General features: G+C 41.3%; 1 protein-coding gene across 1 annotated transcript in view; it reads left to right on the top strand.

Annotated features, from left to right (window-relative positions):
• Positions 1–9,117: 9,117 nt before the first annotated feature.
• The window catches only part of LOC136444125 (ephrin type-B receptor 3-like), a 125,211-nt gene continuing 109,142 nt past the window's right edge, over positions 9,118–25,186 (top strand). The window contains exons 1-2 of the mRNA XM_066441629.1: positions 9,118–9,243; positions 24,756–24,829. Coding sequence (XP_066297726.1) covers positions 9,159–9,243; positions 24,756–24,829 — 159 coding nt within the window. The 5' untranslated portion in view covers positions 9,118–9,158. The remainder of the gene's footprint in view (positions 9,244–24,755; positions 24,830–25,186) is intronic.

The following is a 25,186-nucleotide window of genomic DNA, read 5'->3' as shown; positions in this document are numbered from 1 at the left end:
TTTGCATGGTGGCCCACCGGAGTTTTTGGCGACGCCTTAGAGGCGGAGTCTGATAGGGTTTTGTATCTCAGTTTTCTTGCTCTAAGCGGGCGACCTCAAGCTGAGGAAGCCTGGGCGTGACGATTTGTTCGTTAACTAGTAGTGCATTCGCTATGGCTCGCGTCAGTTTAGCCAAGCACACCGGGTCACCCCTACTCTTCTCGATAAGTGTGTTGGGCTCTTTTGCGTTTATTACCGGGTGCGGGGTATCTGAACTGCAAGAGGGAACATGGGCAAGACTGTAGTTTCCCGCATGCGCAGTTGGCAACTTGTTCCACGACCTATACCTGGCCACATTTTGCTCACAATTGCTATTGCGGGATTGCCACTGTGTTCATGTTATCGAAGCCTGTTTGATATCAGAATATCTGGAGGTTTAAGTTTAAATGCCATATGATATCACAGTGCGTGAACGCGGATGGGTCATTGCTGTATAGCCATAGGCGTCAGGATGTCGGGTCATCCTATCCGAGGAGCCCAAATGCACCGATTGTGATCTCAGGCACCCTCCTTTAGCAGCGCTGAAACCCGCTCGGGCAATGTTGACTTATAGCTTTGATATGTTGCAAAACTGTGGTCTTTGAGCCAAGACTGCTTAAAGGTAAATCATGCAAAGTAATTCAGCAATAATACTTGTAATGCTAACCTGTTCATGACAACTTACAGCTAAGGAGTCAACAGAAAGTCATTAACTACAACAAACTCGAGACAGATGTTGTTGTTTTGTTGCTTTGAAATACTGATAACTTCACATTTGTCAACATACTCACATTTTGGTGAAACAAAAGGACATGAAATGTTGCCAGATATTGAAACCCTACAGTTAAGTTTGCATCAGGTTTTAAATCATTGGCAATGAAACGGGTGGATAGCACTTCTATTTGAAGTCAATACGCACATATGCACAAGAAAGTACAGCAGTAACTTAGAAGTGAATACAAATATCTCGAATGTAAATGCAAGTTTATACGTTTTGCCTGGAAACTTGAAAGTACTGTAGTAACTTATAAGTGAATACACGTATCTCAAGTGTAAATGCAAGTTTATACGTTTTGCCTGGAAAGTACAGTAGTAACCCAGAAGTGAGTACAAGTCTCTAAAGTGTAAATGCAAGTTTATACGTTTTGCATCGTACAAAGAACAGCAAAAGATGTATGTATATATTTCTTTAAATTCAGCCATCACTTTTCATGCCGCTTTTTAAGACACCCTTCACTTTCTCCAACTGTTCATAATAAATGACACTTTTCTTGAAGTCACCAAGTTCCCTCCAGGCAAGGCAAAGGTTTTGTAATGTAGCGGCGATGTTCGCAAGGAAGCCATTGTGACCTTGAAGTTTAGTCCACATATTTAAAGCCTCTTCGTGAAACATAATTGCTTTGCTATGATCTCCTATATCGCTGAATACCGTACCCAAGTTTGTAAGGGAAGTTGCAATGTCTTTATGTGCTGCTCTCTGTCCGAATATACGTATTCTCAAGTGTAAAGCTTGTTGGTGGTAGGACCGAGCTTTCATGTGATTGCCCAAGTCACTATGAATAACGCCGAGGTTGTTGAGTGAGTCGGCAATGTCAGGATGTAGTGCATCGTCGCCATGAAGTTGCTTGCTCATCTGGAACGCCTCTTCATATAATGCCAGTGCCTTCTTGAGGCCACCAATGTTCCGATAAGCACTTGCCAAGAGGCTTAGTGATGTCAGAATATCTGGATGTTCCTTTTCGTGTATTGTTTTCCTCATTTTCAGAGCCTGTTCGTGGAAAAGAGCTGCTTTTCTAAAGTCACCAAGACTCTTCCAAGAGAGGCCTAGTTTGGTTAGTACATCCGCAATGTCCGGATGTGCAGAATCCTGCCCATGCATTTGCTGCATCATCTATAGAGCCTGACTGTGCCATGATATTGCATTTTTGTAATCACCTAGATTCAACCAGGCACTTCCCAGGTTGCTAAGGGAGGCTGCAATATTCTTATGAGCTGCATATTTACGTATAAACCTTTCAGTCGTTACTGCTCGTTCTAAGACTGTTATTGCTTTCTTGTGGTGCCCCACGGTTGGCCACAGTTCCCCTAGATTTCGTAACGAGCACGCGATGTCGGGATGCATTGCTTGATGGCCGTGTATTCGCTCGAACATCTGTAAGCTCTCTTCATGGAATCTGATAGCTTTTTTGTACTGTCCAAGCTTAGTATAAGCTTCCCCATGGCGGAACAAACAATGTGCTATTTGTGGATGTGCTGTGTTATCACCATAAACAAGTCTAGCCATGTTTAGAGCTTCTTCAAAGCTTGTTATCGCTTTTTGGTGATTGCCAAGGTCTAGCAATGCCTTACCCTGATTCAGAATTGTTGTTGCGATGCCTGGTCTGTAAACTCTGTGGTCTTTTCCGCTGCAAACGTTTGACTTAGTGGAGGCTGGTAATACAATAGAGGGCTGTGTTGTACTGTCTCCGTATATGCCGATGTACATGGTCAGGGCTTCCTGATAGAGACTCAGTGCTTTGGCATGATCCCCCAACGACCTGCAGGCCGCACCCAAGCTAGTGAGGCATGAAGCTATTTGCGGATGTTTGGCATCAGGTCCGTACATATCTTTACACATGTTCACTGCCTCCTTCAGTAACTGCTTAGCCTTTGAATAGTTACCAAAATGAAACCATGCACAACCCAGGTTATTGAGTGAAGAGATGATAGCCTCATGGGATGCATCCTGACCATAAATTGTTCTATTCATCTCTAACGCCTCCTCACAATTGCTTATAGCTTTTTCGTAATCACCAGAATCTTCCAAGGCATTGCCAAGGCAGTTTAGTGACCTTGCAATGTCAGGATGCGCTGTGACTGATTCATAGATCCGTCTTTGCATGCTTAAAGCCTGAAGCTGTAAAGTTATTGCTTTCTTGTAATCACCTAGGCATCTCCATGTTTCTCCAATGGAGTTGAGTAATGACGAAATGTGTGGATGGTCAGTTTCATTTCCATAAGCAAGCCTGTACAGCTTGAGAGCAGTTTCGTAACAGGAGATAGCCTTCTTAAGATTTCCAGCTTCTCCCCAGACTGTACCTAGATTTTCTAGAGATGAGGCAATGTCTGGATGTGCTGTATCGTATCCATAGATGACCTTTTTCATGTTCAAGACCTGTTCAAAGAGTTCTACCGACTTCCTAGGATTTCCCAGTTTCCTCCATGTGTACCCTAGGTTGTTGAGTAAAGACGCTATCACGGGACTTACTGTGTGTTCTGCAGGTGCAAGAACACGTTTGGCCATCTCCAATGCTTCCTCTTGGAAGGTGAATGCTTTTTTGTAATCACCCAGACGAAGCCAGGTTCTCCCTATGTTATCAAGTGTGCATGCAATACCTAAATGGTCTGCGTGTTGCCCATACATGCGTCGGCTTTCCTCTAGCTCTTGTGCATGAAATTTGATGGCTTCGTTGAAATTACCAAGAGCAGTATGTGACCTGCCAAGATTGTGGACAGCCAGTACGCCTGCCAAGTCAAACCAGTCTGGACAGCTGATCTGCAAAGACTTCGCTTTGTTCCAGGTATCTAAAATCACCACATTGTTGGAGATAGCTTCTTCATGGTGAGCTAAATCACAGCGAAGATTGGCTATCTTGCTAAATATTACCAGAAACTTACCGCCAGTCTTGTGGACCCTTGCAAGATTCAGTGCCTTCTCTAACTCATTCTCTGCCATTGTGTAATTGCACAAGTTTGCATGAATAAGTCCTCTTGTGTAAGGTGTCGAGTCGAGCATGGCCGAGCTAAGCAAAATGTTTCGCCAAAGATCGGATGGCTTGGCTACCATTTCTCGAAGAGGGAACGCAGTGTAGTAATACCTGAACAGCATATTTTGGTTGGGAATGTGGAACACCGAAGAAATCAGCGTATCAACAGAACTGGTACCGTCAGTTTCTGTGTCAACAGCGATAAGTGCTGACATATTCTCCCTCTGTCCTCCATTACACAAATATGTTCTCAGTCTCAGTTCTGCAGAGATACTTACCAGCACATACAGATTGTGGGTCGTGTCTGTACTTACGTGGTGCTCACTTTCCATTACGTCAATGATATCCCATACTGACGTGGCGCTTATTCCAAGCGCAAGCGCGATATTCTGGATAGCAATGCCAGGAAAACGATAGATTCCTTGCTTCACGTTCATGATACTGGATGATAGGCCTATTTTGAATTTCTTCATGTCCTCAGCTATGAAGTCGACATTGGCAGTAGAATGCTCGCCAGCCTGTGTTAGCGTTCTATCCACCAGAGCCAGATACGTGCCCACTAACGTTTCGTCCCCTGCTATCAGACAGGCGTTACGTAATACGTCAGCTAGGTGGTATCCTTCTGCAACAGCAATATCTTCCTGCTGAAATCTCGCCATGTTCCTCGGTGTTTGAATCAGCTCCAGTGGTTCCTTGGTTATTGTCCGTTGCCTTCCCAAAGGTGTTTTGCAGGCCCATGGCATTGAACCGTCAAACGCTAGACCGCGTGGTGTGATGGAGTCATAGAACCAACTTCCCTCTGGATCTGGGGAGTAAAAATCATTGAGGGACTTGATGGCCATCGCTGGAAGGATGGTTTCACCTAGGCCGATCATCTTCAGATGTAAGTAGTGAGTGAGATTGCGAAAGTACTGCCTGGTTTCCTCGGAATCCTTTCCTTCCTCGATCAGAACTGCGAATTCCAAATCAGAATACGGTGTGACCAGTTCTGTGGCCTGTGAACCTAACCCAATGAAAGCGTATTTACAAGGGGACAGTCCGATGGTGTTGATACATTCATCAATCAAAGTCTCCAGAAACGAATCTCTGTCCTCTGCTATTCTGTGGAACAGATGCCTGACTGCTTCGGCTCGACCAGCCTCTACCTTTCGAACCTCCGGATCATCTTCGTCGTAAATGTGCTTGTACGGATGATACAACCGATCTATAGCGTCCAGCTTACGTTTTACATCCAATCGCACCATCTTCAGCTCGTTCCTATGTCTCGTGTCTACTTTGCTAGTGCTCACCTCACAGGATACCCCGACTGTGTACAATAGGAACGACTGCTCTGTGGCGTTGATGGCTTGGATGAGGTTTTTCTTGAAGTCTTCGTTCCCTGTAGTTCTTACCAGAGATGCATGATACAGAGCAGCCGCTTTGGTGAAGTCTCCTCCGTCTTTTGTTACCTTCCCTCTGTCCATGTAGACATTCCCTAGCCTGAGCAGGCAGTCTGCTTCAAGCTCCAAGAAGGCCGATTTACCTTTAAAGAAATAATTCAAACGCCATGAAAAATTTCGATTTTGAGACAAATGCGCTGCAACCATCCCCTACCAATTATTACCAATAGGGCGGCCTAGTGAAGAATTTGGATACACGAGATAAGAGAAATCAAGTTTTTGCGTTGTTTTGATGCCTTATAAAGGATGATACTCGATTACATTGACTTTCCTTCTGTCTCTATTGCAAACACGTATAGACAAGTCGGAAATGTTTACAAGCAAAGCTATATGAATCCGAAACTTACTCTCCATACCTTACAGGGTATTATAATATCTACTGAGATCTTGAACTTAAACCTATACCACAATGCATCACCACTGCACATGCGCACGCAGAACTGTGAGATGGCTGTTGGTTCCACTTACCATGAAACAGTTTCAGGGCTCCCGCAAACTCCCGTTCCGCTTCATAGAGATCTCCAGACTCCATTCTACTCTGGCCTATACAAATGTGGTCTTTGTATGAACTGTGCATCGTAGATAGAAAAAAGGGACATTAGAGATTCATTTTGCGGAGTCAGGTGGCAGAGAGAAAGGCAAGACATGGACTTTGTTGAAGTCGCTTAGTCGTGACCGCAACATGGCAAATTTGAAGAAGTTGTAATTCGTTTGTAAGAATGTTTTCGTCGTTCTTGCATGCAATACAGTAATGCTGCAATTAAAACACAAAAGACGTATGATGAAATGAAATTTCGGCACTTTTTTTGCAAGCTACTCACAAAAGTAGCTCTGGTGCTCAATTAAATCAACGCATTAATGTACCAGCATAACAAACCATTGTAAAGGGTGGTAAGCAAAACTTTCAATGATATATATCAATACATGAATATGAAATATGATACAACGCCTCAAACAAACGTAAATTTATTGATTTACAGGTTCGCGATGATGTTCTTCGAAAGTTATATATTCCACTATCAAATCTATAGAATGATTGGTATTAACAGTACTGTTGATATATTAGACTTACCGTAAAAGCTCGGCGTCTTCAATGTCGGATCCAACATCATCAGGGATAGGCACATCTTTGCTGAATTCCTTTTTATCCTTGAACCCTGGTCCTGTGATCTCTCTTCTGCATAATTTCTGTACACATGAAATATAATGATGAATACAAACATAAGTGTAAGCTCGTCGGCTTAAGTGTATGCTCGTCGGATTCAAAATTATTTTCTTTTCTTCTACTGAACATGTGTTGTTTTATAGTGTTATTCCTATTGCAGACAAAAAGGACGTAAAAATACACACAGTAACTTATATATGGCTGGGTTTGCACATTTAAGTAAGTTGAAGTGAAAACTGGACAAGAGGACAGATAAAGAATGACCTCATCAGTCCAAAGATTAGTAAAGAAAAAGAGGAAAAAATCACTGCAACTTTAATGAACTACAAAAATGTCTGACTGGTTTCATTCACGTGTCAGTGAAACTGTCTGCATCTCATTGCAGTTGGAACATTTAGAAATATTTCTTCGGTGCTGATGACAATTTTCGGCGGATGAAATAAGAGAAGGGGGAGACGAGGACTACTTGAAAGGAACTAGATATCTAATAGAACCCCAAAACCACATAAATAAATCATCAAGTAGATGTTGAAATCATGACTCACCATTTTTACTTCATGAGTGATCTTCTCCACGTATCTGACACGATGACTCAGAACCTCTTTCGCTTCCGGTTCCTCACATCTTCCTCTTGCATGATCGTACATTCCTTTCGCGTTCGACAGCAGTTGTGTGTTCAAACATTTCTTTCCTTCCTCAAGGTACAGGTCTCCCATTGATTTTTGGATCTCTTCTTCCAAAAATCTGTCACCATTCGCGATAGCGGTTACCAGTGTCTTGGTATATTCCTCATCTAGATCTTGCATGTCAAATTCAGCATGGAGACTGTCCAAGGCAAGGCAGGTCTCTGTAACTCGCAGCACACCGCTAGAAGAGGAACAAGCGCCATATTGAACTTCCTCTTTGCTGTCAGCTTGTGCATTTGTACAAGGTTTCCATCCTATTTTCCCTGCTAACGTCTCCAAGTACGCGGTCCGATCTTGGATTGCTTGTTTGAGGTCCTGGTCCTTGAAGCGAAGGAGAGCAGCGGCGTAAAAAGCTCTACTCTTTTTCAGTTCTCCAGAATCCTTGGTAAACTTTACTTTCTCTAAATGTAAGTCTCCAAGACATTTCAGAGCCTCTACCTCTATATATGGTTCCCTGTCGGCTATAGCGTCTCTCAGTGCCCTTCCGTAACCTACCTCTGGGCTTCCTGCGGTGCAGACTTGTGACTCCAGCTTTAGGAGCTTCTCTACCAGGCTTGCCATGTCGACGGCTTGATGACTTCTGCTCTGAGTCGGGCGCTAGCCTCTAGAACTGGCCATACGCTGTGCGCAACATACTAATATAGTACCAATAGTTTCGGTTTCTGTCACGACAATGGCTCAGTGCCAGAGGGGCCGGGTTTCTGCCGTCATCTTTGGTATCACAGTTAAAATTAACTTACAAAGCATCTGGGGCAACTGAGTCTATAGATATCCATAGTATGCTGCTGTCACTCGAAACGTGACGCTCTCTGTGGCTTCCTGAAACATCCCGAATATCGTGCATTGAATAATTTCTACGATTTCTTTCCTTTCTTCCTTTTTACACGACTTCGGATTCATTCGCAAGGGGAAATTACTCAAAAAAACTGCGGGGTCGTGGATAGATACTGTGTTCTGTGACCCCACATTGAATACTTTCAATATTTCCATGATACTTACATGTACAAGAGTGAAGGCGTAATAACGCGTTTTCTTCAGTTCTTCAGCTCTTGTCTCAGAAGACAGCACCATTCTGCTCTTAATCACCACCATGCGACAAAGTTGTAAACTGCAGCTGAAGTCGCAGCAGGTCTACAGTTGCCTGTCTACGTGAATCAATTCTTCGTTAGACCAGCACGTCGCCGGAACGTAAGCACGGACTTGCCTTTAAGGTCGTGTTTGCCTATTCAAAGTTAATATCTCGCACAACATTGACCAAAGAGAACAAAAGAGATTCGGCAGTTGCTAGTTGCTAACTCCGGCCTCTGATTTGGACGACCTACTCAGTCTCTGTTAAAGTTACCGATTTGGCCAAGACCACTGTTTTCAGCGAAAAAAGGAGACCGGTACCGGTGGAGACCAAATAGGTATGTGACGTCAGAAGGCTGCCATTGCGCCTGTGGCTCATGAGTGACATTGGGGTATTCCACATATTTGTACAATATTGCATTTATTACCTATGATTTAATGCTTCTGTCAATTGGCTTAATTGCACCAAGCCCAAAGTACACATTTTGCGGGTGAAACGGACCGAAAACTCCCCCTATTCATCATGGGCCAATGCATATGGCTAATTCCACACTTTCTGAAACATATTGTGTGATCCTCAGAAAATTCAACGTCTTTCCCAGGTTTCAGTAAAAACATTTTAGACATGAAAATAGACAATTACTTCAAACATCATTTTGACGGCTTGTATTCTAGAAAAGCCTGTAAAATCTCCTTGCGTATATAATACATTCTCTCTACAGACTTTCCCAACACCGTAAAAAATTTCACGTTTCCTTATTTCGCCAATCAAAAATCAACTCGCGATGCCTTTGAAGTGCGCTCGGCGTAAATCCATGTGCCGGGATATCAAACACAAGGAAACATATTTTCATCTCCTTTAGGAAGTCGGTACGCGGTAAGCATGGTAACGTCGAGTGTGCTATTTAGACCGTGAATATTAGGCGACCCAGCTAGCGGTGCATGACCACAGTACCAGACTGCAGCGCCTCCCAGCGGCCAGCCACGAACTGCAGCACCCAGCCTCCAGCTCCGTCCGTCCCACAGTCTAGTCAAAATGGCGACCAGCGGAGGTGTCCGGAGTTGGGCGCTCTGTTACTGGAGTATTTTCACACACGTTTGGATAGTTTTCGCGGCGGAAGGTGAGTTCACATCATAATTCACACTGTCTTTGTGCTGTAGGCAAAAACTCGCGGCTTGGTGTGTTGTTTAGCGGTGGCAAAACGACTTGTTCTAACTCCGGTGCTGTGATCGCGATTGTACAGCTCCCATTCAATTTTCTGAGAGGTAAACCTTAGTAGTCGTTAGAAGTGCAGGTAGTTCTCCGCCGATACATCCAGAGATGGAAGTGTAATTTTGTAGTCTAGTTATTATATATGAGCATATTTCTGTCTTTAATGTCTTGCTAAGGGCTCTGGTTTGGTGGGTTCTCTGGGTTAGCGAAGCGGGTGAAGTTGTCATGCGGTAACGTAGCGGGCCGGACCCACCGCCGGGCACCCCGACCCCCGTCCGGCGGGCGCGTCTCACTTATGCAGGGCACGTGCCACCCCAACACCGGGAAACAACGGCACGGGGCCGCTACCCTAATTCCATCAAAGTTATCGGGACTGCCAATGTGTGTTGCTGTAGAAGCAGGGTTCGCGGCCTCTGATATAGGTTTCGGGATTAGTTTGGCACATTTGCGTGTGGAGAATGTTTGGAGGAAACATCGTTTTTGTCCGAGCCAATCTCGACTTCTTAATCTTAGTTAGTAGCCGGTCCAGACTGTCAAGTAAATATTGAACGTGGACAGAGCATCTAGCCTTAAAAATCCTTTTATTTTACTCACTACGGATGAAGAAGTCACACTTAATACATGTCTGCTTGTAGATTGTATCTCTTTACTTTCGTGATACAGAAAACGCAACTCGAAATTGTACAACTTGCGAGAAAAACACCTACGGTCTCACCGACTAAACCTTAATTTGCAGCGGATCGGTTCAATCGACTTAAACCGTCTCATAGTTGTTGTTGACGTTTGAAACTTTCTGTTGTCGATTTAATAGAATCATTCTCACGCCCCTGAAGGTTTTAATAAGGTGTAAAATGCAACACGTAATGTAACGAGATCGCGTAGAAAATGGCCCTCACACAAAGCCCACCGAAAAGCCGTGAAAGGGGAGTGGAGTGGTTTGGATGGGTTTTAATGAAGTGAAGACTCAGTACTTCAGACTCGCGGACTGGTGATGGCTTTTCTTTTGTTTTCCTTTTATTTTTTCCCTAAACACTGCCCGGTTGCATGTGGTGTTTACCATAAGTATCATCAAAACAGATACTTAACCCACAAATCCACTTGTATGGCTTTAGTAACTTCTGTTTCATAATGTTTAGAATCAACTTCTGAATTTGTCAGGAAGACTTTCTAAAGAAATTATAAAGAGTGTATGATTATAAAGAGAATGCAAATTTGAGGTCTTCAGAAAGTTTCTTGTCTGTTTTCTTGTTAAAGGTGATCAATACATATGTAAACAAATGTAATGTTACACCATTTTAAGTAGTTGTGTTGTCTTTGGCTTTATTGTAAGCAAAATCGTGTGGCTGTAATATTATCTCACTGTTTTCAGTTCATTAAGCCTTGGGATTGAAAAGAAGGGATTTAAAAGTAGGAAGTTTATTTAGAGATCCTATAAGTCTGAATGCCGGCTGGAGGAAATTCCTCTGAGTCAGTAATATAATTAAATGGCAGAAAAACGTAAACAAATGAAAGAACATAGTAAACAGTGGAGTACTTAATACTACTAGGAAAATTTCCTTGAACGCTTTTACTATGTTTAGTTTTCTCGCCATTAACCCCAGAGTTCCATGAGAGCAAAAACATAATATTCAACCATTGAGTTCACCGTCATTTTCCAAGTTACCAAAAAAATTTCCAAGCAGATGTAAGGATGGAAAGTCGTAACATTTTCCAGCAGCCTCCTTTTTTCTGACATGCAACCATGCCACCATGTCAAAAAGACAGAAAATACTACAATTTTCCATCCCAACGTCTATTTGAACAGTTCAACACTGAACTACTGTATCTACTAGTGACATGAGTGGACAAACAGATAAATCCTGTGTGCACATGTACTGTGTCTACACATACTGACCACAGAACAAGAGTATCACTAGATCTATATCTATTGTTGTCTGACTTTTACATTGTAGTAGAACAAAACAAAGTATCTTGATGGATATCTATACATCATATACATGTATAGAGAAGGGGGGAAAGAGTCGAACGTATATGCGACATGAACAGCAGTTTACAAATGTATATTTGTAACTATTACTAAACATATGTTGCCATTTGCAAACACGTGTGAATAAGGGTGACTGGGTGGTCTATGTGGGTCTGTTTCAAGTCTTGCCCTGGTTTTTATTTGTTGTTTGGGAGCGACCCTTAGGGTACAGATAGTGTCGTTTGTTTTCTGTTTCTGGAGTGTGAAATGTCAAGATGTTGATTGTGATAACAACATTAACAGTCTTGTTCCCAGAGTCTCAAGTAGTCGAAATATTAGACTCCTTCGTATGCCAGAAAAATGGTAGAGAAGTTAGCTGAGCAGAAAAGATTCACAAGATATTTGATATGCAGTTATCAGTGAATTTTCTGTCAGTTTATTATATAGTCAGTAATACATGTAATAGTCTGTATTTATACTTTGCAAATTTTACATTGTATTGTTGTTTACTGTATATATACTAATAGGAGGGCTACTTGTCTGGGTTTTGCCTTGTTTTGCCATCCAACTTGTCTTTATCCTGTTAAATTTCAGCTTAATGTCCAAACAGATGAACAGCGGACAATATAAACATTTCAGCCCTTAAAAGGGCCCTGTTAATATTTTTATTTTCATGTGAAATTTATTTTGGGTCCATAAAGATGTGGACATACAAATGTATTATGCATGAAAAACATATAAATGTATATTGGCTAACCCTAACAACTATAACTCTACTGGCTATAATGGCATATTGCTGAATGTATATCAAATGTAATTTGAACCTAAGAAAAAGTAAGATAAGCAAACATTTCTAGATTTTTCAAAAAATTTCTGTTTTTCAAAACCCTCTTCTTTTTTGGATAAAATTGTCCACAAGTTGTTGAAAGCTCATGCAGTGTCAGTAATGATATTTTACCCAGGAGGGCCCATGACTCGCATCGCGGAGTAATGAAATTATGAATATAACGTCCCATTATCATCTGTGGGGACGTTCAACAATTCCGGCCCTCGCTATGGTCTGATGAACAAAATCACTTGATGGATTCTGTTCGAGCTCACTGGGCAGCGAAATGACATCACGTTTTATATACCATAGATATTCATATTCAACAAATATCTCTGCAACAGGAAACCTATTCAGCCATTTGGTACTGTAAAAAAATGGCAATCAGCTTTGCTGACAGGGAAACTGCTGTCTGTTTGTTGATGACAGGTTTCGATGCTCGTAATAGCGGCGACTCTCGCGGGAGTTCTGCTGTTTACCTAATGTGGAATTATGAATATCTGATTTTGTTCTATTCCATCTCGCTCTAGTCACCCCCGAGCGGTGATCTGTTCCTCCCTACACCGCCGCTCGTCAACACTAATAAGGCCACTCCAATTCATTTCCTTGCTTCTCTGATATTTCCTAACAAACTTAGCAATAAGAAGATAGAGGAAAAGTTAAATTTGACTATATTCAATCACTGGAAACTGTGTGTATCAAATTACAATAGTTTGTCTTTTAACATCTCATTTTTGGTTTGTGATCAGCAGAATTAGTGGAGCTTAGCCTGTTTTCATGTTGATATTCCAGACAATTAGAAATGTTTTCCTTTTTAAATCTCAAATTATGCTAAGTCAACATAAGCAACTCTTTTTTTTATGATCAGCACAGCAAAACTCATTACACCATGACTTTAGATGCTGTTCCTTGTGTACCATTTGCAGTCAACGCTCATGAGCGCTCCTTTGTGAGGACCCCTTTGTGAAGCAAATCGCTATAAATGGGAACAAATACAGGGTAATAGCCCATAGTTAGACCGGGCAGAATCGTAACTGCTTCCCCGTTCCAAAGTGGTTGTTAGAAAAGTCTACACCGTTCTAATGCTGCCTCTAACTGCCTTTTCACAAAGATGCTTTATTGAATGCACAGTTATTATTCCTCGGTACTGATACAAAAGGTTATAAACCGTCATTACAATGTCGTCTGATGGATGTTTACCCTTAAAAATCGTTTCCTGGCCGTGGACTTGGTTAGAGCCCCGAATGTTTTTTGATGGGAGCTCAAATACATCATGATTCCCTGTCGGAGCTCTGGGGACCGTGAGAGTTGTTTATCTGGTGGTGCAGATACCATGAATTTTTGATCATGGGGTGATCAGCAATTTCGTCCATGCACCCTACCTGCATACAAATTTGAGTTTCGATCCTTGTTTGTTGGACTGACAAGAATATTAACTACTATGTTTGGTATTGTGATTTGTATCTTGATATTCTTTCTGTTTAAAAACACAACACCAAGCTATCATGTTTTTTTGCCCAGTGTATATCCCCCCCCCAAAGATTCATTTTTGATGACTATCTGAAGATACAAAATTCAAATCTTGACTGTTGCAGTATGTTGTATGAACACTACTGCTTCTTCTTGTTTTTGAAAGTACATGTATTTACCGTATAAAGATCAGGATACTCGTCATGAAACCTTTCTGTCTGTGAGGATGATTTCTTTTGTGTGTGTGCGGCAAAAATCGAATTTGAAATGAAACTGCCCAATGGGTGATACAAATCTGCAATATTAAAAAAAAAAATTGTCATCGACAGATTTTCCAGCAAAAGGCCAGAATTAAGGACAGAGAATCAAGAGACAATTCAACTGTATTTTCTATTCAGCAGAAACCATCCATGGTTAGCAAGGGTAAAGGATGAGCCAGCAGAAAACCTGGAGGATGGTACCCAGGCTATGTTCCATCATTTTCTTGTCCCCCTGTTGAACTACAGTAACTGTAGATTCATTCATTTTCACTAAATAGTTTTATTTTGCGGTAGGAAAAAGACAGTGTCTTGCATTCACGGTTAAAACAACTCTGTTGTACGGTTGTAATACCTTTGAAACGAATACTGTATGATATGATGAAACCACCCCGAAAGTTTCAAGGTTTCGAGTACTATAAATAAAGAAATGTTCACGGTGGTTTTATGTTCCCGGTTTTCGCAGTGAATTCCTTACCGTGAACTTAAAACCACAGTGAAAAGCCGTTCCATTGTGTGACTGTAGCGCTACTATTGTTTCAAACGCAAACTCAAAACCACCGCGAACACTCCATTTTCTCCGTACCACGAAATTAGATCCCCACAAATATTTCTGCACTTGCAGTATTCCTGTAACAGGCTGGATGTAAAGCTTGGTTGAAGCTGAACTTGGATCTTCGTGGGTTGATTTGATTAATGCCACCAGCGGGAAGCTGATGAGGTAATTCATTAGCGGGCCGGTGGCTGCTTTTACGCTAGGATGAAAAATGGGTCGCGTGTACGGCAGACGTGAAACACGCTCGTGTACGCATCACGTTCCAACGCCATCCACACCTGTTCCTACTTCAGGAATGATTACGCCGAGGTGATTAAGACATTGTAACAGATTTGCTGCTTTAAGCCTCCTCCTACGCAATTATACCTTGTAAGCCATGAATTAATAATGATATCAAGCTGTGAAAAGGGATATTGAAGCTGTACTGTAAACTAGAAAAAGGGTCGGCTGCTAGAATTTTACATATGAAACATAAGGTGTAAAAGGTGTGTCAGGTAGAAGTAATGGTACCTGTCAGAGAGGCGTTGGCATGGACCGTTGCCTCCTATAGCTAAATGTAACTGTGAAATGGCTTGCCTCTATGCAGCATTCCATATGCTTGACTGGACAAATCCAATTTCAATCTCGGGCGAGACGCTCATTACTCGGGTACAAACCTGTCGGGCGACGCGACATCGGGGTGATTTCATTACGTGTCATTCGGGCCTGATTTCACGGGCTTATCGTGTGCGCCGCTTCCCGTCGCACTGCCAATTGCAGAATCATTTTCTGGAAATTTGCGAACCCGTCCGTATTCAGGAGTGATTTGATCGTGAGGTGTGATTGCAGGCTGATCACATTTTTTATAGCTCCCAAATTTCCAATTCTGCCTAAAATGAAAGTATAGGTATTCAGTGATATCTTGCACCTGGAGTTATGTGTTTATGATTTCCTAACTCCCGAAAATTGGTATTTGCTTGGCTCATTAATTCTCAGCAGTAAACATAATTTGGGGCCCTTACAAAAAGTATCTACAGGTAACATAGCACACACACTTCCAAATTCCAACAAAATCACAAGAGCGTGTTTACTTCATTGTCATATTGACTTTGCACAGAAACATCAAACGAAACCACATGTAAATGACGTAAAAAAGGCAAACCTTAAAAAAGCATATTGTCGAGCAGTTTTATCTAACATTGAAATTGTTTTTTTTCTCCATGATTATTTGTGACCTTTCTCAATATTTGAAAACTTGAATATCTACTATATTTGATCCCTGAAGTAAAGTACGTTGTATTGGCTTTGCCCCCAGACTCCGTTTCATGTTGATAGTCCAGTAACTGTTCATGCAATCCAGTGACATTATTTCTAACCTGCAACAACAAATAAGATTGCTGTGGCCTGCACTTGAAAAAAAGCTGCCCGTATATCTATCCTATTGACAAATCAGACTGGTTCTAAAAGGACGGGCATCCCATGGTGAATCTGTGGCCAGCCTAATGGTGAGGTCATATCCTTGTCATGGCCTGGGAGAGCAGGGTGGCCCGTCGCCGGGGGCAACCAGGGATGGATGTACTTGAGCATTACATGGGGCAGAACAGCAGGCTGGGTCCTGCGGGGTTAGCTGGTCTGGTGGGGACTTTATTAGATGGTTACACATGATACTGGGTAATGTTCAATTCCATTCAAAGTTGTTTGTATTGTTTGTATCGAATACCCGGTAAACTGCCTCTTGGCGCATAACACACCAGGTTTGTACTGAGGAGTATAAGCTGCATATCCGGACTGATGTGATCTACTCACACTGGGAAAGACACCTACTGTTTTCGATAAGTTTGGTGGGTTCTGCTCAAGGTGTGGCTCTCCTCAAACATGGGAGTACTGTACGACTCAGACTCTTCCTATGTTATGTTTTCCTAAAGTGCTGTAGATTCATTTATCTTTGCAGGGACTTAACTTCGCGGTAGGAGGAGAAAGGAGGTTTTCACAATATATTACGAGTAAGAATCCAGTTTCAGTGTTTTAGGCATGTTTTCGCAAATTTAGTACGTCTTTCTAGTGATCTGAGTGCACAATTTTAGCCAAAAAAATCATGCCTAAGCAGATCAGATGGTAAAATGCAGAAAAGCCGCAAAAAACATAGGGAACACCCGTATGCTCTGACACCCCTATGTTAGGGTTGGGGGGGGGGGGGGGTGAAACCTCAACCATGGAGGTCCTTACCACTACTGGCATTCCTTTGGTTTCCAGTGTTATACCAGCACTGATACTACAATCTTCAAGTCAAACATCTTAGAACGTTGGGGGGATCTCAAGGGCAGGGAAAAGCTCTTGCACCTGTGGCACCCTGGTTAGCATTGACCTCGGATAACCCTTCCAGAGTGAATGAAGGTCTAGTTGGACCATCTATAGGCTTGGTTAAGTTTTTTTTTTAAACATTAGGAAGATATCTCAAAATGCTTTTTGCATATACTGGACTCATATTTAAAATTGATGGATTATTATCTGTCTTATTCTTTGCCAAAAGGTCCTAAATTATACTTTTAAAAAAAATTATAGAAAAAAATTGTCAACAAAGCAAGCTTATTTGTAAAGCTGTATAGAAGACCAAAATTCCAATATTCTGAATTTTAGTTGTCTAGTTGTTCTAGCTAGTTCACTTTTCTAGAATTCAAAATGTTGGAAATTTGGGAATTTGTTCCTCACAGACTGAGAATCTCTTTGTTGTTTCAAAGCCCTGGATATGAAAGAAGAGTTATGTTTATTTGTATGCTTCTTTTTTTCTGCAAATGATTTCATTCAAAATATTTTGAAAGAATGGTTATGGAAGTGAAATTCCGACATTCCAAATTCTAGACATGTGGGCCGAAAAAGGTGGAATGCCTCAGTAGTTTGAAAGGCCTGGAGATCAAAGCTCTTTACAGGATAGGATTCTTTCTTGTGTGGATGATTTTATTCAGATTATTTCAAAAGTAACGGTATTGAAGAAAATCACATACCTGCAGGTTCTTTCATGTTGTTCAGCTACTGAGTTAGGATTATATCCCTCTTCAGAAATGAGACAATTGTCTATCAGAAGTCAAATTAGCTTTTTATAGTATGAAACTAGGATAGAAACTAGGCCTCTGTTACTGGGTTGACAGAATTTTGATGTTGTTATGATTCATAAACAGAAGTACTTCTACTTCTTGCACTATAATTTATTGTGTCTATCCCCCTATACTTGATAATCTAGGGCTGTAGATTTGTGTGGCTCTACGTCCTCGTAGTATATCTCTTCCAGTTTGGCTTCATATTTCTAAATCGGACAACCAAAGATTAACTAGTGTAGCCTGATGTAGAGAGAACCATGCAATATTGGAGCCCTCCCGGCCTCAGGCATGGTGAGTAGTATACAGAGGAATGGCCCATGTAATCAGATGTGCTCACTGGCGTGCAACAAATTGTTACCCGCAGAAACGAGGGAACATCAAAGGGGGGATCTCCAGCCATTAAAGACGCCGCCGTACAGGTGCGGCTGAGATAGTCGTTAGCTCATCATTGCCTGTGATTATCACCTCATCCCAGACAGCTCTTGGCTATGTTTTTATTGCTTATTTGTATTTTCATATAGACTGTTGCAATAGCCTAGTGGGGTATATGGGGCACGGGTTCAAACCCCGAGATGGACATTTTCACGTTGGAATGGATAAAAATTTCATCCCGTCCATCCGAAAATTTGAACCTTATGACATGAAATTAAGGAAATTATATTTTCGTCAGCTGATATATATAGGATAACTGATGTAAGAACGAAAATTAACAACATGGGCTCCCAAACATTGAGAGGTTCGGAAAGAACATAACCTAGATACAGCCCTGGTTCAAACACCGGCTTGGCCATACCAAGGACTTTTAAAATGGAACATGCTGATTTCTCTGTTTAGCACTCAGCATTTATGAGAAAGAGTTAGGCAGTTGAACACCCCCTCCCTCCCCTGCTGCATTGATTGCACAACTGTGTGGCCTAAGGGCTACAGAAATGGGGTTGGGAACTGCCCTATATATTTTTTACCGTCCCTGCTTGAGTTATGCCAGGAACAAACTTAGGACAGTATAACTGTTTGTTACAATGTCTAAAAAGAATTATGGCCTTTCCAGTTGCTTCATACCTCTTACGACTATCCTATTTAACCATGTTAACTTTAACTACTTTTTGATTCAAAATTGTGAGAAAAAGTTACCATTGAAACAAATTCTGATTTTAAAACATGTGCCAGTAAAAAACGTTGACAGCACAATATATATCAGTGTATAAACAAGAATTATGGCCTCTTCAGTTGCTACTCACCTTTTATTACCATTCAGTTTAACCACATGCTACTTTGTGAGTGGAAATTGTGAGCTAAAGTTATGGTTAAAACAGATACTGATGTTAAAACAGGTGCCTAGAAGAAAGTGGGTTGACACAACAATGTGTTAACAAGAATTATGGTCTCTTCAGTTGTTACTACCATTCAGTTTAACGACATGTTGCTTCGTGAGTAAAAATTGTGAGTTAAAGTTACGAGTGAAACAGATCCTGATGTTAAAACATGTGCCCAAGAGAAAGTGGGGCGACAGAGAGACACATGAAGGAGCCCGCCACAGCGGGAGACTAATTAGTCAGATTGGGTGATGATTATGTACATTACTGTACCATCAAAGGCAGGGGAGTTGTCTAACTTAATTATGGGAAAATCGCCCAAACAAAAGACATCACAGTCATGCAACAATAACCCTGCTACTGTTCTTTTTAATCTGGCCGAAATATGAGGATTATGCCTGTTTTTCTTTCATCAAATAGACTTATTTGGTAGATGAGAGAATTGGATAATACATGTACTGAAAAGGTGACTTATTGTGAAGATGTTGTTTACAGCAGCAAAGTCGGGTTTGTTTGTTGTGGTCAGTGTATTGTCCGGAGGAATGAATGGCCAAAGGGTTAGCAGGTGGCAGAATTTCAATTATGATATGATTAATCTTCAAAAATGGGATTTTTTTGTGATGCTGGAATGGAATTTGTTTGTCCCGAGCAAAACAAAGTCAGTTTATTATATATGTTAGGATAGCAAGATTAGAATGAGCTGATGCTAAAATTTGAGGTGATTTTGTCTTGTTTTGGGAATCATAATTGGGGGTGTACAAGTAGATGAATATATTTTCGTTTTGAAATTAGATTACCTTTATCATTAATCCTATTATGGTAATCCTTGATTTGCTGAAGCTTGAAATATACTGAAGCAAAGAATACCTATCATATTACACATGTATGTATAGGTACAATTGGTTATAAAGGTAGCCCACCCCTTAAGTTTTCCTCATTCAGGTTTTGGGATATCAGGAACCTTTAAAACCTGGAGTCCAGCCTTGTTTAATAGCTTTGGTCTGCTGGCGGATAGTGCTGTTGAGAGGGGACCAAAGCTAGCAAGTGTGAACTGCAGCCTACAAACTTTAATTAATGTGGAGGCGCCAGGCCAGGATTTGATCCCCTTGACCATGTCTCATGTTAGAAGTTCAGGAAGATCAAAAGTGGTACCAGGTAGTACTAGGCCTGGATTTGAACCCCTGACCTTGTAGTCCTGAAAAGCTAAGGTGGGGGAAGTGCCAGGCCAGTGACCTGTCAGTGACCCTGTCAGATGTCAGCTGACCCAAGGTCCTGGGACAGGCCAGGGTCTCCCAACCATAGGCTGGTAGAGAGGGGTCACTGCTATACCTGTCAACGCTATTACGCTTAGGACATCTGTAAAAAGGCTACCAAATTGGCAATGCCATTTCCCCTTTGCTGTTGATACATAGATAACAGGTCAGATTAGACTAAGAAAATTGAAAAGTGATGTCAAACCAGTTAAGCTGGCTTTCACTGGTCAAGACAGGAACGACAGATGCTACGCTATGTACAGCATATACTGATTCATTGTACCAGTGTCATGGCAGTGAAATTCCGCTAGCTCTTCGAGACAAGAACAATAAACAGTGAACCGCCTCTTAATGCCCCGCAACCCTTTCCAGTAACTTGCATGTCGGGTTACCGACAACAGCCAGGATTTGAACTCACAAACTCTAGATCTAGATCAAGGCAGGATCACTAGCCACTAGACTACATATGCGGAACCAACTCTGCTGGGATTGTAGTTGATTGTACCCATTTGTAAGTTGTAGAGAGGGGGTACTGCTTTCCTAGCTTGTCAGGGTTGCTGTGCCTGAGTGATAAAAAAGAGGTTGCTATAGTGTCATTGCTGTTCCCCTTTGCCTTTGATACCTGGATTGCACCATATGACAGTCCATTTCAAAACCATTAAGGAAAGGAACCCCTGGGCTTGTAGAGAGGGGTCACTGTTACCACTGTCACCTATACTTGGCCTGGGGTATCTGTCATACAAAAAACATTAACAGTGGTCATAGATCTAAACTAGAGATTCAAAACATGAGGGTGTACTTATTTATATGGAAAAAAAAGCACTTGAAACCTGTGATTTCTAAAATAAACTTTGAAGTACATTGTCAGTATAAATGACTTTACATATGACAGAAATGAAGACATCAACCTACATAATTACACATGCTTGAAATGGCCGTCCATGTATAAAGAGACCATGTACATTGTATATCGGAGCCCTCTGTTTTGATACACATGCTTGCATGTCCTCAGTTATATATTAATTACTATGAAGACAAACAAATTATCAGCAACAAAATAAAGCATTTGTTCAGTCTTTTCCCCTTAATTCCAAGACTTAAGTTTAACAGACTCCTTTATTAACCTATATTTCACGATTTTGATGTAGAGCAAATCGCACAATATTACCCTGAAAGAAAATACACTCCCAGATTTGTGTACCAAGTGTTCAGGTCCTGCTTAAATGTACCCTTCAATAATAGAAACTATGTCAAACATGTGATGCCGTCAGCCAACCGGTAGGAACAGGTGTTGGGTTGCACGTTTCCGCTCTGTTCCCCTGCTAATGAATGTTGAGTACCCTCCGACAAACACTGTTGGGTTTCGAGTTGACTTCTCCTGAATATAGAAACAGTCAAGAGTTACTGAGAATACAAGGTTTTCACAAAGCAAACTGCTGTGTTTACCAGTGCTCTCAGTCTATTGTGCTCATGCCCAGACATATTCGTGGGAGTCGGAAAACAGTCTGGCTCTGGATGACATTTTAAAAGCTAAATTTTTTGCTGTTTTTGTAGCAAATTTCCTAATTGTTGGCCACCACGAACTTATTAAAATAAGACCACCGCAAACATTTTTGTCCAATACTGTAGCAGTGTGTGACTATAGCACTGCTGCAAAAATAAAACCACCACGAACACTCCATTTTGCCTTAGCACGAAATAAAAACCATGCAAACTTAAATGCATTTACAGTACTACATGTACCAATATCATGATGTTCTTTCTGCTTAGAGTGATGTAAGACTGAAAACATGACTCGGACAGTAATGATTTATGACCGTTTTAGCAGTTGGGTGATTACGCTAAAAGATTAAAGCGAGATACTGAATACTAAGTGACATAAGTACAAGATAAATCTTTATTAGTCGCAGAATTGGAGGCCAGTTTCTTTTCATAGCACAACTCGATATAGACAGATCTACTTGTCATTGTCAGCAACAATTTGGTATATAGAACACTTTAGTCCAGACCTCTGTGATCATGGGAAAGTCCAAAGCCGACTTGATGTTTTCGAGGTGCCAGGATCAAACATCGCCTTGGCGAAACTGGTGGGCATGAATTTTTGATGAGGCGCATTAAAATTTTAGCAGAAGATCAAGCGTGATAGCGCCACTAACAAATTGATAACATCCATGCATAGAAGTGTGCGAAGCCTTGCTTTAACTGTGACAGTAGTAATTAGAATAATTTTATATGTATTGTACTTGTAGATATTTCAGACAATTTAAACCCTTGATCATGATAGAATAGTAAATAGAATGTAACGGTTTTGTAACCTGATCGATAGTTTCATTGTTATGGCATATGCATAATTTTCCACACACTGCTATAATGGGTTCACACGTAATCATTTTAGTTATACATTCATGGTAAAGTATGAATAGGGGATTTGGGAATATGCATAAGATAAACCAGGCAAAAGACATTATCAATATCAAGCATGTTTTATCTGTACTTAATAAGAATCTTGGCGTAATATGCAGGATTCGAACCATTAACCTTGTGATCCTGAAGCAGGATTGGTAACCACCAGACCACTGCATACTTCTACACCCATACACGCAACTGGGACCTTGGAGCTTTGGATCCAACACACTCTTTTGGATTGTCCCCATGCAAATTAAAAGCACTCCAGCAGAGCTATGAACACCTTTCCTGTCTAGACGAATCAGGGGATGGTTTGGTTGACTTTCAAGTTGACTTCACCTGAAAATACAGATAGCAACAGTCAAGGGTCACTGAGAAAAAAAAAATCTAGTGCAACTGCTATGTTTCTCTGTAGCCTGTCAATTCTACATAATGTTTATATCATACAGTCAACACTGCCCAAGAAGACCACTCAGGGGACTGATAATATCTGGTCTATGTGAACAGGTGGTCACTATAGACAGGATGCTTGTGTCAGTGGGAAAAATTATCTAGGGGACCACCAAAAAGTGGTCACATATATGTACCAGGTGGTCTTTTTTTTTATTTAGAGGTGGTCATTTGTGCAGGTTTGACTGTATATTGTATATTTGTAAGGGTGAAAGTGGTCTAGCTGTGCGCACACCTTTGCTGATTTCTGTGTTCTCTTGGCTGCTAATTTCTCAATACTGTATCTCCAACCAACAAAACGCAGAAGCAATCAGAAAACCATTCGGAAATCTTTGGAGTCTGCTTCTGATTGTCTCTCTACAAATTGAAAGCATCCATGCAGAGCTGTAAACACAGTTCCTGTCTAAACAGATTGGGGGACGGTTTTGAGCGAGCTGAAAGCCTCAGCAACCACTGAGCTGTGCACATGTGATGTAGGCAAGGCGATTAGTCATCCCAATTTAACTCCTGATGTGGACTTTCGGCCTTGCTCTCAACAACACAGGCACAATGTATCAGTTTACCCAAGAGACTTGTGAAATGGGGGGGTTTAGCTTCCGGGCTTTCTTGATCTTTTGATGCTAAGGAATGCCTCATGATTCTTTCAGTCAGTGTGGGGTATTTTAATTACTGTTTTATGTAAATTATGAAATACAGTTAAACCACAAAGCATAATTGAAAAGCCTGACGTTTTTATAAAGAGTTGTTCCTTGTATATTTGAAGGAGTGTGCTTGATGTGACAGGTTGGGACGTCATCACAACAAGAGGTATTCAATGTCATGTATTGTCCTTTGTTGTTTTTTCTAATGAAAAGTCCCATTTCTTTCTTAAGGATTTGGTTGCTTTTGGGGAGGAAATAAAACAATTTGTATGTGTACAAATCATGAAGAGCCAAAGCAAGCAAGCTATGACTGTTGGCTTGTTGCAAAACATGTTTGCATGTGCAATGGATATGTTCTCTTCACACTACACAGAAAACGCAAAATTTGGTGCATCTCACAAGCATTATCTTACTCAGTATCTTTTACAAGATCGTACATGTTACATTACATTAGGATTCTGTGGAAATTTCTTGTAAAGCCACTACTAATAGCAGACCGAAACAAAAGGTGTTATTGGTCTAAGGTTGTTAACATGACACCTGTGGGATGGAGATAAGGCTAATTACCAGTGTTGTATGTAAACAATGGGACAACAAAAGGGCTGCTTACCTCAGCACACCTGTATCAGGTGAGGCACCTGGGGGAGCTTCTATATAGGGGTGCTATCATGTGACGTCACAGGTGGTTGATTGGACCTGGGAGAGTCAGGATGGGTTTACACATGCATGTTTGAGTCGACTTAGAGTTGACTCAGGACTGTGCAAGGAGAATACTAGGCCACTCAAGTAGTGTTTTCTAGTAGGAAAACTCCACTTCAGAATCCCAAAGTTCCTCACACATGTCCCTGAGTCAACTCTGAAAACATGTGTGTAAATTGGGCCCCAGATCTACAATCAAACTTGTTCAAGAGCCCATTTCCACATAAGGACCACCTGGCCAATGTGACCACTTTTTGTGGTCCTAGTGACCATGTATAACGCATCAATGTTGTTACCAAGTACTGTAGGAGCATCCTCATTAGATAGTTTTAAACAACAGTTGCAGCTAGATTTGTAAAGGTTAGGTGTGACAGGTCAAATCAGACTAAAACCTTAATGAAGGGAGGATGAAGAAATCGAACAGAAAAATTCACGCTGTTTGACAAACATACAGCAATTTTTTTTTGTCTGCATGACCAGGTTCTGATGTAATGTTTTCCATCCCACAGAGATTCTCCTGGATACCCGTTCCATGTCAACTCTGGGCGGCTGGACTACATATCCAGTGTCAGACAGAGGAGGGGTGAGTACCACTTCTGTATTACGTAACTTGCAAACTGCCTTCTGACATAACATGTGCTGTACTTACAATGTATGAGTTCTATACTTAGAAATTGCAAGATGTGTGATTTTCTTTGTCTTGCCTCCTTCTCTGTTTCTTTTCCTCTGTCTTCTTTTTCTATCTTTCTGTTGATCTTCCTCGTCTCCTTTTTTCTCATCCATTCTTTGTCTTTCTTCATTTTGATGTTTTGATTGCTTTTTCTTCTTCTAAATTTGACTCTTTTCTACGTATTTTCGTTTTGTGGCTTCCTTGCTCTTCAATGCAACAGTCCAAAACTTCTGGGATAGCCGCTGCCATGCAACACCAAATTCTGTTAAA

This window comes from Branchiostoma lanceolatum, chromosome 10 (genome assembly GCF_035083965.1).
Source record: "Branchiostoma lanceolatum isolate klBraLanc5 chromosome 10, klBraLanc5.hap2, whole genome shotgun sequence".
NCBI classification, from domain to species: Eukaryota; Metazoa; Chordata; class Leptocardii; order Amphioxiformes; family Branchiostomatidae; genus Branchiostoma; species Branchiostoma lanceolatum.
The sequence above is the reverse complement of the archived record's forward strand: the minus strand, read 5'-3'. Positions and strand labels throughout refer to the sequence as shown.